The 15,215-nt window shown below is 36.9% G+C and overlaps 1 protein-coding gene across 2 annotated transcripts in view; it reads left to right on the forward strand.

Moving 5' to 3' along the window:
• PLCB1 (phospholipase C beta 1) overlaps positions 1-15,215 on the forward strand; it is an 863,926-nt gene that overhangs the window by 594,104 nt on the left and 254,607 nt on the right. For both annotated transcript variants that reach the window (XM_018056908.1, XM_018056909.1), the window contains exons 5-7: positions 3,606-3,685; positions 5,936-5,989; positions 7,013-7,088. In XM_018056908.1, the coding sequence (XP_017912397.1) occupies positions 3,606-3,685; positions 5,936-5,989; positions 7,013-7,088 (210 nt within the window). The remainder of the gene's footprint in view (positions 1-3,605; positions 3,686-5,935; positions 5,990-7,012; positions 7,089-15,215) is intronic.

Here is a 15,215-nt window from a genome sequence, read left to right on the forward strand (position 1 = left end):
TACAACATACCATGCTGTTTTAGCTCCATATAATATGAACTAACACCAGTACATAGCCAAGGATTGTGTTGTTTCTAAAGTTGTCTTGGTCACTGCTTGAGACCTTGAGTCTTTGATTCAGGCTGGATCAGATCTTCTGCGTACCTCAAAAGGCTACAGGAAATCAGTGGAGTCTAGGAATTCCATACTTGGAAATTTAGATGCTCACATTCTAAGAATGTGATGAAATAAGCTATGCCTTACTTTCTGAATGAGCTGTGGCTGTTCAGTGAATGTGATGATGATGCAGTCCTTCAACTGGCTTTATAAAGAACCCATAGAAAGAGCAAAGGATCTAGAAGACATGTCCTGACCAATAATGCAGCCGCAACTCCCAACTATGTGTGGCTGTTGAACCCTTGAAAGGTTGCCAGTGCAAATTACGATGGGCTGTAAGTGGAGAATGCACACCTCATTTCAAAGATCAAGTGCATAAGAAGAAAAGAAAATAGCCCAGTAATCTTATGTTGATTATATGGCAAATAATATGTTTGAAATATTGGGTTAAATAAAATTTATTATTCAATTTATTTCACCTGTTTATTTCTACCTTTTAAAACAGTGGCTACTGGAAATTTTAAATTATTTGTGCACCTCCCATTATATTTCTGTTGAACTGAATGGAATAGAGGTCATAGCTTTCAACTCTCCCTAGTTCTTCATAGTATCTTCACTGTACCTATTTCTGGTGTGCAATTGGCCCCCAGTAAATATACAAAATGGTACACTGCCCTCAATTATAAATACTTTTATCAATGCATAAGGTTGTCATGGACTTCCCTGGTGGTTCAGATGGTGAAAAAGAATCTGCCTGCAGTGTGGGAGACCTGGGTTTGATTCCTGTGTGGGAATATCCCCTGGAGAAGTCCATGGCAACCTACTCTAGTATTCTTGCCTGGATAATTCCATGAACAGAGGAATTGGCGGGCTACAGTCCATGGGGTTGCAAAGAGTCAGACATGACTGAGCAACTAAAACACACACACACACTCAAGGTTGCCTTGGAGTTGGAAAAGTCTGCAGTTTGAGCCCTAACCTGAAAAATATTAAGTATTATAACAGAAACATATTTTGAAAATCAGTGCCAGTAGTTATTATTCTTAGTTTAAAATAATCTAATCTGAGGACATTTTATTTTAAAGCTATTAATAGTTATTCCAAAGTTTTCCTCTGTGTCCATCAAGTTTACTTCACTGACAGCTCTTCTGTCCTGTCTTCCCCAAGCCCTCCACCAACAATCTGTAGAGTGCCAGTACTTCTCACCTGGACTGTGACAGCTTCATAACTGAGCCCCCATAATTGAGCATGGAGTCTTAACCAGCGGACCACCACAGAAGTCCCCAGACTCTACTTTTCTTGTCTTTTTTAATTTATTTTTTCCCAACTCTACTTTTCTTGTTACAACTTCCCTTCTTTTTTCCAATTCATTTTAGGCTACTCCCCATTCTCACTAAATTCTGCCAGTAAGTTATAACCCACAGAATAATGTGAATCTTTTTACAGAACATATAGTGTTGTTATCTGAGATTTTTCTTTGAAGTCCAAGGTATTTCAGGTGATAATTTAAGTGGCTTGATTACACTTATTTGTGCAAACTTGATCTGTGCTTAATGTGAATGTTTTTTGCTTAATTTTATATAACCCCAGAATTTATAAGTCTTCAGGGAAAATTCAGTTCAGTTCAGTTGATCAGTCAGAACCAACTCTTGGACTGCAGCACACCACGCTGCAGTCAGTTCTTTTCCAGTCAGTTATTTCTTCATATCCTGGAGCCAAAGCATCTGAATCAGAGCTTCAGATTCAGCATCAGTCCTTCCAATAAATATTCAGGACTGATCTCCTTTAGGATGGACTGGTTGGATCTCCTTGCAGTCCAAGGGCCTCTCAAGAGTCTTCTCCAACACCACAATTGAAAAGCATCAATTCTTTGGTGCTCAGCTTTCCTTATGGTCAAGGAAAATTCAGTTCAGTTAAGTTCAGTCGCTCAGTTGTGTCCGACTCTTTGCGACCCCATGGACTGCAGCACACCAGGCTTCCCTGTCCATCACCAACTCCTGGAGTTTACTCAAACTCATGTCCATTGATTCAGTGATGTCATCCAACCATCTCATCCTCTGTCATCCCCTTCTACTCCCACCTTCAATCTTTTCCAGCATCAGGGTCTTTTCCAATGGGTCAGTTCTTTGCATCATGTAGCCCAAGTATTGGAGTTTCAGCTTCAGCATCAGTCCTTCAAATGAATATTCAGGACTGATTTCCTTTAGGATTGACTGGTTGGATCTCCTTGCAGTCCAAGGGACTCTCAAGAAAATGAAAGATCTTTAATCTAAGGAGTTACATATCTATATTTGAATGGATAGGAGCATCTGTCATTGATAACTATTTGTGTGGCAGTTTATATTGTGCTGATTTTTCTAAACAAACTCAATATTTTAAAATAAAACACACAAAACTCTGCTTAGAGTGTCCCTTTCCCTCCCCCATCACTTGGTACCCCAAGTTTTACCTCAATTATTTCTGTATTACATGATGGCATATTATTTGCATATTATCATAAACCAGGAGGCAAAACACAAAATAACAATAAAAGCTATAGTAGAAGTAACAAAATTAGATGGAAAAGCTGTTGAACGTTGAAGAGGGAGCCAAGTCAACTACAACATCAGATGATTACATTACTTAGCTCTTATCTCATCTTCTCTTAGAGACTTTTTTTCCAGCCCAGAATGTTGAGTGTTCCAAATCATCATTTGTTATTTTGCAGTTGTTTTTTTTTTTGGATGCCAAGAGAAATCAGAGGTGGATGGTGTGAGGCAGGGGTTGGGATTAGGGCAGCAGTAAGGAATGGACAGAGCTGAGGGGAGGGAACGGTACTGAGTATTGTGTGACACTGGGACTGCAGCTCATTGAGAGACTTCTAGAACATAATTAACATTTAAAGATTCCCTGGTGTAGCTGTTTTGACTTGAGTAGTAAAATAGGAAGATCTTATTTGCAGATGTGTTGAAAACACGCATATGTGCTAAGTCGCTTCATTCATATCCGACTCTTTGCTACTGTACGGACTGTAGCCTGCCAGGCTTCTCTGTCCATGGGATTCTCCAGGCAGGAGTACTGGAGTGGGGAGCCATTTCCTCCTCCAGGGGATCTTCCCAACCCAGGGATCAAATCTGCATAGGCAGGTGGCTTGTTTACTACTGACGCCACCTGGGAAGCTGTGTCGGAAATATAATTGACTATATTTTAAAATTCTCTATGTGTTTATAATGCAACAAAAGGAGTGATACATACTTGGTTATTAAAGGCAATATACCAGTTCTCTTATCTGTAGGTATTTTAAAAAGCAGATAAAATTTTGTTCATGGATAAAGAACATTTCCTTAGGAAAAGAATAGTCATTCAGTGATTTAAATTTAATTATTTCATTTTAACAGAGGAAAAAAAAGGGAAAAAACCCTTAGGCATACAAATTGAACTAATTTGTCTTCCTAGTAGCCTCGCTAAAAACATATGTCTAATGACTGCACAGTATTTAAGCTGATGAAAGTGTGATTCACATTTTTCAGGAATGGACAAATGAGGTTTTCAGTTTGGCAACAAACCTGCTGGCCCAAAACATGTCCAGGGACGCATTTCTGGAAAAGGCGTAAGTAGCTCTAATTTTATTGCAAAGGGTGTTGCTTCATCTGAGTCAGTTTCCTTTCTCCTTTGTGAGTCTTTTGTTTATGCTGCACTGGCTTCTCACATTGATAAACATAAATTTCCCTCTGGGACTTGTTAGAGAACTGATAGATTCACTGCTTGGAATTGGAATACTTCCAGTAAAGATTGCTCTTTCCTCTGAGCTCTACATCTGTGTTACACTGAGCTTGCCTGAATGTCAATGCCTTTGACACGCAGTAAGGAGATGCTTCTAAATCCTGGCAACTATGCCCAGAATCAAAAATTATTCATCTCAGAGAGTCTTCAGCCCTTCATCTGCCTGCATTGTATCAATTATTAATCTGAGGAAGAGAACGAACAACATATGGGACTGAATTTTCCAGAGTCTAAGATCTCTGATAGATGCAACTTAAATCAGTAAGCTGATGTCCAGATTCCTGTGCTTCTAGACAATCATAGCAACTGTTAGTAAGAAAGGAGAAAAAGAATGTAAAGGAAAAAGCAGAATGAAAAGGAAAAAAAAAAGCAAATCAGAGGAGTACCTAGTCACTCTTGAATTACATAGTCTTTCTGAAATTTATTTGACCAAGGAAAATAATGATTTCTGCCAGATGAGCAAGTAGGAAAGCTGGTTGTGATCAGCTTGGACACTGGATGTCCAAGAGGTTGGAAAGCCTTGAAATCAAAACCACAAATGGAAACATTACTAGGTGGTCCTCTATTTTTATTTAATAACTTTCTGTCTTCCCTCTTCTGTAAGACATACCCATCATTCCAAACCAAAGACTCCAGTCCACATTGCTTTCCTACTCTTCCATGAATTTCTTTTGCGGTTAACCAGGACCTCATGGGTTTACTCAAATGGTCTTTCGTGTCATCCTCTCATCTCATTACTTTGTCACCTTCAGGATCCTTCCTACATGCCTTCCCCTCTCCTCCTCCCTTTATTCTGCTTTTTTGTTGTTGTTTCAATTGTCTTCTTACCATTCTTCCTCTAACAGACTTTCTGGAAAATCTTCTGTGCCACACAGAATGTTAGTGGAAAGTGACACATAGATATAGCACATTACAGCTAGAAAAACAGCTAGTTGGCTCATCATACCTATTGGAGATGTCCACTTCCAACAGGCATCTCCCTATGAATAGCTGCTATGGTCATTCTAGAGCATGCCTTTTGGGGAACACACTGTAAGCATTTCTGTTGCATCGACACCTAGGAATGGAATGGCTGTGTGCATGAGCAGTTGGTGGTCCCAGTTATATATTCATCAATAGAGTTTGTAAGCATATTAAAAAGCAGAGACATTACTTTGTCAACAAAGGTCCATCTAGTCAAGGCTATGGTTTTTCCAGTGGTCATGTATGGATGTGAGAGTTGGACTGTGAAGAAAGCTGAGCACCAAAGAATTGATGCTTTTGAAGTGTGGTGTTGGAGAAGACTCTTGAGAGTCCCTTGGACTGCAAGGAGATCCAACCAGTTCATTCTAAAGGAGGTCAGTCCTGGGTGTTCTTTGGAAGGAGTGATGCTAAAGCTGAAACTCCAATACTTTGGCCACCTCATGCAAAGAGTTGACTCATTGGAAAAGACCCTGATGCTGGGAGGGATTGGGAGCAGGAGGAGAAGGGGACAAAAGAGGATGAGATGGCTGGATGGCATCACCGACTCGATGGACATGAGTTTGAGTAAACTCCGGGAGTTGGTGATGGACAGGGAGGCCTGGCGTGCTGTAATTCATGGGGTCGCAAAGAGTCGGACATGACTGAGTGACTGAACTGAAGTGAACCGAACTGAAGCTCTCCTGCGCCTTCTCTTTGTCTACACGCCCAGAAGCAGTGAAAGAGATAAGTGCAGTTTTATATTCACACAATGGAATACCATACAGCAATGAGAACGAAAGATTCACAGTGAAAAGCAAATACATGGATGGATCTTGAAAACATAATATTGAGTGAAAGAAGCTATAAAAGACTGTAATTCTATTTTGTAAAGTGCAAAATTAATCTGAATGTTTAAAGGCAGGATAATGGTTTGCTCTTGGGGGACCAGCTCTGGAAGGGGCATAAGAGGGGCTCCTGGGATTCTATCTTGATAGGGGTGCTAATTGCAGAAACTTGGACAATAGGTGAAAATTCAGCCAACTGTACACATGAAAACGCCTTTTTCTATGCATTTGATTCTTCAATAAAAAGCTTTTTTAAAAAAATTAGACACTGTTCTCTGCTTCTCCAACAGGTATACTAAACTTAAGCTGCAAGTCACTCCAGAAGGACGCATTCCTCTGAAAAAGTAAGCCGAGCGAGCAATTCCCATTATTTTGTATTTCTGCTTCCTCAGAGACCTGAATGTGTGCCGTGGCTCTGCTCTGGTCCAGGGGAGCCTGGAGCTGTGTGGTCGCCAGGCCCCACATGCACCGTGTGTGTGGCGGTGCAGCTGCTTTCCTCACAGAGGCTTCCTGGGCTTCCTCCTTCCCTGTGGCATCACTTTCAAGGAACACCAAAGCAGGAAGGGGGTGGAGGGGATGGGAGACCTGCGCTGTTAAACCTAAAAGAAGCTCTGAAACCCAGATCTAGTCTAGGAATGGGAATTAGGCAACTGTGATGCCTCTTTCTTCTAAGATGACACTACCCTTGAAGAAAGGGTTGCAAACTCAAATGTCAACAGAAGTTAGGCAGGGAACATCCATGACAAAGCAGGCCCAGGGGCAAGAAGGAAAACTGAAGAATGAAATCTGTCTCAAAGAGACAAGGATAACTCAGCTCTACCAGATTCCCCATGGGGCTGGTAGTTTCCGGGTGATAGATTTCCTAATGTTTCAATAGAACCCATAAATCCAAATTATTAAACTGTCCATTATTTAAGTTATATATTTTAAAGCAAAGTCATTGACCAAAAAATGTGCATTTTTAGACCTGTATTCAGTCAAAAGCCTTCAACTTTTGACAGCTACCAGTGAGCTTCTGCTCATAAAAAGTTGTTTATTAATAATAACATTAGCAGTGTACACTTTCAGAGCAGTGGGTAGCAGCTAGGAAACAAAACTGTTAAGATATTTATTTTAAAGCTTAATACTAGAAGCATTTTTAATGCAATGTTTTTTAATCGGGTCATCATTGTCTCAAAATATTAATTTTCTGTTAGACACTTTGACTTTGAAAAGCACACACATATATGTTTCAGAGCACAGATGCTGATACTGGAGCAAGTGTTATATTTTAAGTCTTTGCAGATGAGGGATGCCGAGGTTTGAGGGAGTAGGGTGTTGCGGCTGGCATCTGCAGCTCTCTCACCTGGCCTGCTTTCCCTTCGCAGCATATACCGCCTGTTCTCAGCAGACCGGAAGCGAGTCGAGACAGCTTTAGAGGCTTGTAGTCTTCCATCTTCAAGGGTGAGCATGACGCCTTCCTAAAATTACCACTGCTTAATAGCTCTGGATAATCATACTAAAATATATCATGCCCCAATATTACCCAAACATTTTTAAAGTTAAGAATATGACTTATTTGTTAGTATTTACAATATATGGGTCTCTATATATCTTTTTCAATCCTGTAATCCCAGTATTTTCAATAAGAAAGCCCCTTGTTCTTTGTAAATTTTTTAAAAAATAACCAACTAATGCCAAAAATGTATTGGCAAAAAAATATTAACATTATCAAGAATTTAAGCTGCTCATTAATAACAAATCCTTTCTTGATTTTCCTTGAGATATTAACTGATGATTAAGAATTATGATTAGGAGAATTTTAAAATATTAATTTCATTTTATCCCCCTTTTAAAAGTCTAGGTTTAAGACTGATAAGTTAATAAACAGAATGGCAGTACATTTTTATAAATAAATGTTATTTATGTACTATGCAGGGCAGTGCTTAAAAAGCTTTGTCTCGGAAAGGTGGAGAATCAAAACATTTTGGATATTGCCTACTTTGCACCTAAGTAACAGATAGATGAGAGGACAAAGATGTGAGATGCTTTTGGTTTTTTGCCTTGAGGCACTTAGTATACGTTAACCTCCTAACAAAAGTAATTTGCCTTCCTTTAAATGAATTTCTACATACCTGGTTCTAAAACAATTTACTGTTGTTTCTGGGGTAACTGGGTATAGTGCATAAAACCTTTTTCTTGTCCTCTATGCAAAACACCCCTTTCTGTTACAAATTATTTTTATCCTGGTATCTAAGCAACAAGTAAGCAAAAATAACACTTATGCCCAAGGAAGAACCTCTGAGTCTCTTGAAACATACTGGCAACATTGAAGCTGCACTGAATGAAGCTGAGAAAACATTCTTAAATTGTGAATAAGTTATGAAAAGTGTCGAGAGCTGTTGCATTGACCAGTTCTTATTGAGAATATTTTTGAAAAAAATAAAACATATTAAAGACTTTTGTAGGTAACAGAAAAGAAAAGAGTGACTGTTTGCTGTCAGTTTTTTGCTGTCTGGAAAAAGTTGCTGATGCTGCAAACACTGGGCAGAACTATGGAAGGGCTCCCCAAACATTTCCCCATCACTTTAATAAGCAAAAGAAAATGATCAAGCTTGTTATTATTGTTCTTTTGTTTCATGCTTTGGAGCCAGAAAGCTGTAACAGTTAAGATCCTGTCCTTGGCTGAACAAATATTTCTTTTTTAAAATTTGACCTGTAGTATTTTTTATTTTTTTAATTGAAAAATCATTGATTTATGTATGTTGATTATGCTCTACAGCAAAATGATTCCACTATGAATATAGATTTTTCCTATGCTATAAGTAGAGCATTGTTATTTATTTATCCTGTATATTAATATAATAGTTAGCATCTGCTAATCCCAAACCACTAATCCACCCCTCCCCCCATTTCCCCCTCACCTCACCTTTTCCCTTTGGTAACCCTAAATTTGTTTTCTATGTCTCTGAATCTGTTTCTATTTTGTAGGTAGATTTATTTGTGCCATATTTTATACTCCATATATAAGTAAAATCATATAGTATTCTTTCTCTGTCTGTTTTATTTCACTTAGCATGACGCTCTCCAAGCCTATCCATGTTGCTGCAAATAGCATTATTTCATTCTTCTTTAAGGATGAATGGTATTCCGCTATATATACCACATATATTCCACTATATTTTTATCCACATCTTCTTTATCCATTCAGACTCAAGGAGTATCTCTTGAGCTCTTACTGTGGGCCCTCCATCCCTGAGAATATGGTAGTGAGAAAAATGAAATTCCAGTCCCAGATTCAAGGACACATTCTCTAGGGGTGCCAATTAAAAACTTCAACTGACACATGTAAATTGGGGGAAAATGCCATGAACAAATGGAATGGAGCTTTGCTATTGAGAATAAGAGAAATTCGTTCCAGAAAAAGAAGACTGTGTGCGGCACCCTGAGGCTGGAAAAAGTTTACCAGTTTAAGTAACTGTAAAAATATCACTGTATTTAAGCATGAAAAAATAGCATGAAACATGAATTTAGAAAGAGGTGCAAAGAATTTGTTTCCTCTAAAGTTGCTCCTAATTTGACTTTTACCTGATTTAACCTAACATCTTGTGGTGGGGGAGGAGATAAAAAATGTTAACTTGTTACTATAAATCTAGCTAAGGGAAAAAAGAAATAGAAGAAGCTGAATAGAAAATCAAATCCATCAATCAGTTCTCTGTAAATTACAACTTTCTAAACAATTGGATTGTGAGAATTCAGTCAATAATTACAAGTTGAGTCTTTATAATCCACTGTGTCTTTTATTTATAGGTTTGCCCTTTCAAACAGTGTCAACTGGAGACATTTTTTAAAGGAAAATGAGATTCAAATAGCAGGAGTTGGGTTTAAATTGAAATGATATTTATCTTTAGTAAATCAAATGTTATGACAATTTTCTGCAAACAAATTGGAGATTTAAAAAAAAAATCAACCTCCATCATAAAGTTTTTAAAGCTCATTATTCATAGTAAAGTATACTCTACTTGGAGGAGTGGTAGAATTAGATGCTGTGAAAAGATCTATATGGGGTGGGAGGTGGGAGGGGGATTCAGGATTGGGAGCTTGTATACACCCGTGGTGGATTCATGTCAATGTATAGCAAAACCAATACAGTATTGTAAAGTAAAATAAAATAAAATAAAATTTTAAAAAATTAAAAAATTAAAAAAAAAACAAACAGAAAAAACAAAATCAGTTTCAGAGTGAGGAAACACATGTTTCCTGGAACTGGCTATATATGTTGAATCTTTGCTGTAATTTCATATCTACAGAACAGTGGCTCTAGAAAATATCTACTAATTACCAAAGGTATACTGAAAAGGGGTGTTTTAGACACTTCACAGAAGAAAAGGTTACACAAATGGTAGGTGTATTAATTACAGTACATATCGGGGAGCCTCATATAGCCAGTGGTTGTGCAAACTCATTTGAAAGGAGCCTGATGCTGGGAAAGGTTGAAGGTGGGAGGAGAAGGGGATGACAAAGGAGGAGATTGGTTGGATGGCATCACCGACTCAATAGATATGAGTTTGGGTAAACTCTGGGAGTTGGTGATGGACAGGGAGGCCTGGCGTGCTGCAGTCCATGGTGTCACAAAGAGTCAGACACGACTGAGTGACTGAACTGAACTGAACTGTTCAACTAGGTTTAATTGTGTTCTGTAAATAGATAATTACCAGAAATACTGTGGACATCCTGTTGTGATTTTTTAAACATTATCTTTGTGCACATTGTTAGGGATAATTAATGTGCTTGAACTTGTATCCTGACCAACATGATCCATTGAAATAACACACTCCTTAATGGGTACTCCTTTAGCTATTTCAATTGCTTGTTAAAGTTACCTTAATTGTTAAAAAGTAGTACTGTATGTAAAAAGAGAGGTAAAACAATGACTATCTTCTATTAATAATCCAAATATATATTTCAGTGAGAACTTTGAGACCTTTCCATATTCATAAAATTGCTACTTTGCCCACAAGCTTTCTGAGAACAGAAAATAATTTACTTGCACCAAATTCCCTTTGATTTAAGGCTTTTTTAACTTGAAAAAAAAGCTCAGTGACATTTGGAATCACATTATAACCTTTGCATAGCACTGGCCTTTTAATGAAGAAAATAGGAATAAATCTATGTATTTTTTTAAATAATAAATTTTACTATAGCTATCAATATACATGTAATACTACCCCCCAAAAAAGTGATTATTTTGGGTTTATAGAATTTGATATATTTTAGTAAAGAATAGTATGAATGAAATTTACAAAAGAACTTCTCCCAGAATAACTGCAATATGTTGCGTTTCTCCTATACCTTATACCCAGAATGTAAATCAGAAATATAGTTACTTATTCAGCTGTGAATCTTAAAATCACTAATACACGATTCCATTTTAGAACCACATTAAGTATTTGGTTCATTATCAGTAGCTTACTTGTAATTATTTCATGTCCTCTCTGGCTATAACTTTTGTTTTATCTCTTTAGAACAAAAATATTAAGAGCAGGTTGAAATACTGAATTTACTGGAAAATGATTCATTTATTAGGCAAGATAAAATGTGCATGTGGACTCTTTATTCATTAGAGTCTGCTGAAATTAATATGTTTTAGAATAACACTTCTGAATGTTAAATACTTATTTATTACAGAGTATAAATAAGAAAATACAAACAATATCCAGAAACTGGCATGAAATTTAGTTTTCTGGATTACAGCATGAGTTGAGGAATCAAGAAACCTTAATTTAAAACATAGCAAACCTGCCCCCACCAACTTGATGTCATAGACAAGTTTTGTAAACTCCCATCTCCTTAATGTTTGTATCTGTAAAAGGGATCACTAACCATTCCAACCTCATAAAGCTGACAAGGTGTTAAAGCATTCAAGTAAAGCTCCTGGAACTATATGCTTAGCATATAGTAAGTGCTCAATAAATATTTATTCTTATTATCCTCTGAGAATTATTTATCTGCATATACATGACTTTCTCTCTTTTTTATGTACATGTATTTTTTTCCAGATTTTTTTTTCCCTTATAGATCATCATGAAATATTGAGTATAGTTCTTTGTGCTATGCAGTAGGTCCTTGTTGGTTATCTATTTTACATACAGAAGTGTGTGTATATTAACCCCAAGCTCCTAGTTTACTCCTCCTTGCCTTTCTCCTTTGGTGACCATAAGCTTGTTTTCTATGCCTCCAGGTTTATTTCTGTTTTGTATGTAAGTTCATTTGTATCATTTGTTAACATTCTACATATAAATGATATAATATTTGTCTTTGTCTGGCTTACTTCATTTTGTTATTTTTAATTTGGCATGTAGATATTTCATAACCTGTTTTTGGAATCTGGAAATGTAAACACCACCAGTACTACCTTCAAGTTGAACTGAAGGTAGATTCTTTGTATTCAACCATAGGATTGAAGGAACTTCATTTTTAATGAAAATACTTTGTAGTTTCTGGAATAAATTGGCCTGATTCAGACTGTATTGGCCTTCTTAATCCTTCCTCCAGTAAAGTTTGATAGTAATGGCAACAAATAATCATTGATAATCTGTTTTGTCTTGGAGGCATGATGAGGTAAACGAAGTCCTGGACCATAAGACAGATCTAAGGTCTGGTGCCATATCCCGAGTGAATTCAACAAACATTCATTAGGTGTATATTATCTGCCAGGCATTATTCTGGAGACACAAAGGAATTAAATAAGATAGTGCACTTTATTCAAAAACACACAGTCTAGTTGATGATCAGAAATATAACAACTACAGGAAAACTGTGTAGTGGATTCTATAGAGAAGGTATATGAAGGTGGACTGCAGACACACAAAGCAAGAATGTATCATCTCTACCTGGTTGGTTAAGAAGTGTTCACAGAAGAGTATTTGACGTTCTGGTATGCTCTTGAGCATCATCCTTGGATTTCGTCCTGCTCAAACTTGGCACAATGAGTCTGTTCTATCCACTTTACCAAACCATGAGATCCAGGAAAATAAAAAATGTGAATGATCTTTGCACATTCCAGCCTTATTTAAAATGTAAGGAATTGTTAACTGACCATAGCTTTTCCCTCAATATCTCCTCCATATTCTTTCACTTTAGCTTTCAGCCATGCTCATTTCAACTTATTCCTCCAAAATGTTTTTCCCTCATTTTCACCCACTGACCCCAAAGGGTATCCTCATCATTCAAGTTGGGCAAAAGAAAAATGAAACTGTATTGAAACATTTTCCATTTTCTAGGTACTAACATCTGACTGGTAATAAAAGTAATACTGTGTTTATTCAGATTATTTCATCAATGTGTCCCCTCTAATAAGAAGTTCTAATTTTTAGATAGTAAATAGAAAAATAGAGTTTTAGTAAAGCATGTCATTTTATGAGATGATGTGTATGGACTCTTTTGTAAATGGCTTTAGTTGAATCTGATGTCTGTGGGAAGCATATTTGCTATCAACTTCCACCTTTTTCAGAAATTACATTCATTCATTTAGTAAATATTTACTGTGGACCTGCTATATGTTACAGAGACTGAGCAGCTAACACGTAACACACAGGTCCTAATTTGTGTCGGTCTGCAGGTTAGCAAGTAACACAGAAAACTGTGCAGTTGGAAGCAAAAAACTAAGAACTGAGACAGGAGACAAGCATGGTGTGATAGTAGCACAGACTGGAAATTAAAACCTGGTGTAGGAGGAAGAGGTTTTAAGCTAAGACAAGAAGGGAGAAAAATAAGAAAAGGTAAGAAAAGGAAGACAATGATTGATGCCTTAGACAAAATCTGCTTGTATGCTTTTAGTGAGATCAGGAGGAAGGGAAGTTGAGTGAGCTCTAAATAGTAACTAAACAGTGGGGAGTATAAGAGAACAAATTTGGGGTTCATCAACTCCAGTAAAGCCTGATGCTTGAGTTGGCCAAACGAGGCACTGAGTATTTCCTTGAGATTTGTTTTTATTTTTTTTTTAGTTTTTTATTTTTTAAATTTTAAAATCTTTAATTCTTACATGCGTTCCCAAACATGAACCCCCCTCCCACTCCCCTCCCCATAATATCTCTCCGGGTCATCCCCATGCACCAGCCCCAAGCATGCTGTATCCTGCGTCAGACATAGACTGGCGATTCAATTCTTACATGATAGTATACATGTTAGAATGCCATTCTCCCAAATCATCCCACCCTCTCCCTCTCCTTCTGAGTCCAAAAGTCCGTTATACACATCTGTGTCTTTTTTCTGTCTTGCATACAGGGTCGTCATTGCCATCTTCCTAAATTCCATATATATGTGTTAGTATACTGTATTGGTGTTTTTCTTTCTGGCTTACTTCACTCTGTATAATCGGCTCCAGTTTCATCCATCTCATCAGAACTGATTCAAATGAATTCTTTTTAATGGCTGAGTAATACTCCATTGTGTATATGTACCACAGCTTTCTTATCCATTCATTTTTAAATCTCTCTTCCCTGTATCTCTCAGCCAGACAATATGATAGCAATGCTCATTGTTGGCTATTTTCAAAGCTACTTATAAGAGACTCAGAGAGTGTGGCAATTAAAAAAGTGTACATTATCCAGTCAAAAGGATTTCTCTCACTTTGTAAATTAAATGGAATTTTGGAAACTTATTCATAGGTTAAGCTTTTCCCCATTTTATGAGTGGCAAAACATCATGAAACAATATGTTGGAATTTCCTTCTTGGAACTGGCTCCTTGTACTCATGATTTCAAAGTTAGTGTCCAGGTAACTGAACTTAACCATATAATGCTTCTTGCTATATATAAATGATATGAATTATTTGATTGTCTCAAAATGCTATTTTGCAAAACGGATTTTTTTTCCTGCTCTATAAATCAATTTAATAAAGAAAATGTTATTTTATGTGTTCATTTCTCAAATATAGGACTCCTGCTGTTTGCCAAGTGGCAAGCTGTTTTCTTATCTGTTAGCAAGCAGTGCGGTCTCAGACAATATTTTTTAGATACTTCTATAAAAGTATATTTACAAAAACATGAATATGGTAAAAGGAAGGATGTTTTCTTTAAGGGCTTAAAAATAAAAATAATCACATAAACACATACCCGAAATAGGAAAAGCGGCATGAAGAGTGTCCTTCCTGTTAACAAATGCTGGAATACATGCTTCCAGTTTCCATGGCAGCCGCACTAAACAGAAAGTTAAGTCACAGAAGTCAGTTTTTATATCAGTGACTTGCTTTCTAAACAGTAGAACTGAGAGGAATCAGTGACAAATAATGACTGGTGTCCTACTTATGAAAACTGTGTTGCAACTTATCAGTTTACTTAAGAAAGAAAGAACACTGTTTAAAAAAAAAAAGACACAAAATTGGAATCTTATGTTTTCATTTTGAAAATATCTTTCTTCAGGTTCTTGAAAGAAAAATACATTCATTCAAATGTCTCCTAAACAGCACATAAACAATGTGAATGTTCTTCATGCCACTGATCTGTACACTTTAAAGTGGGGAAAATGACATATTTAAGTTCTGTATATTTTATCACAATTAAAAATGAGATTAAAGTCACCAGGAAAAGC

This window comes from Capra hircus, chromosome 13 (genome assembly GCF_001704415.2).
Source record: "Capra hircus breed San Clemente chromosome 13, ASM170441v1, whole genome shotgun sequence".
In the NCBI taxonomy this organism is placed as follows: Eukaryota; Metazoa; Chordata; class Mammalia; order Artiodactyla; family Bovidae; genus Capra; species Capra hircus.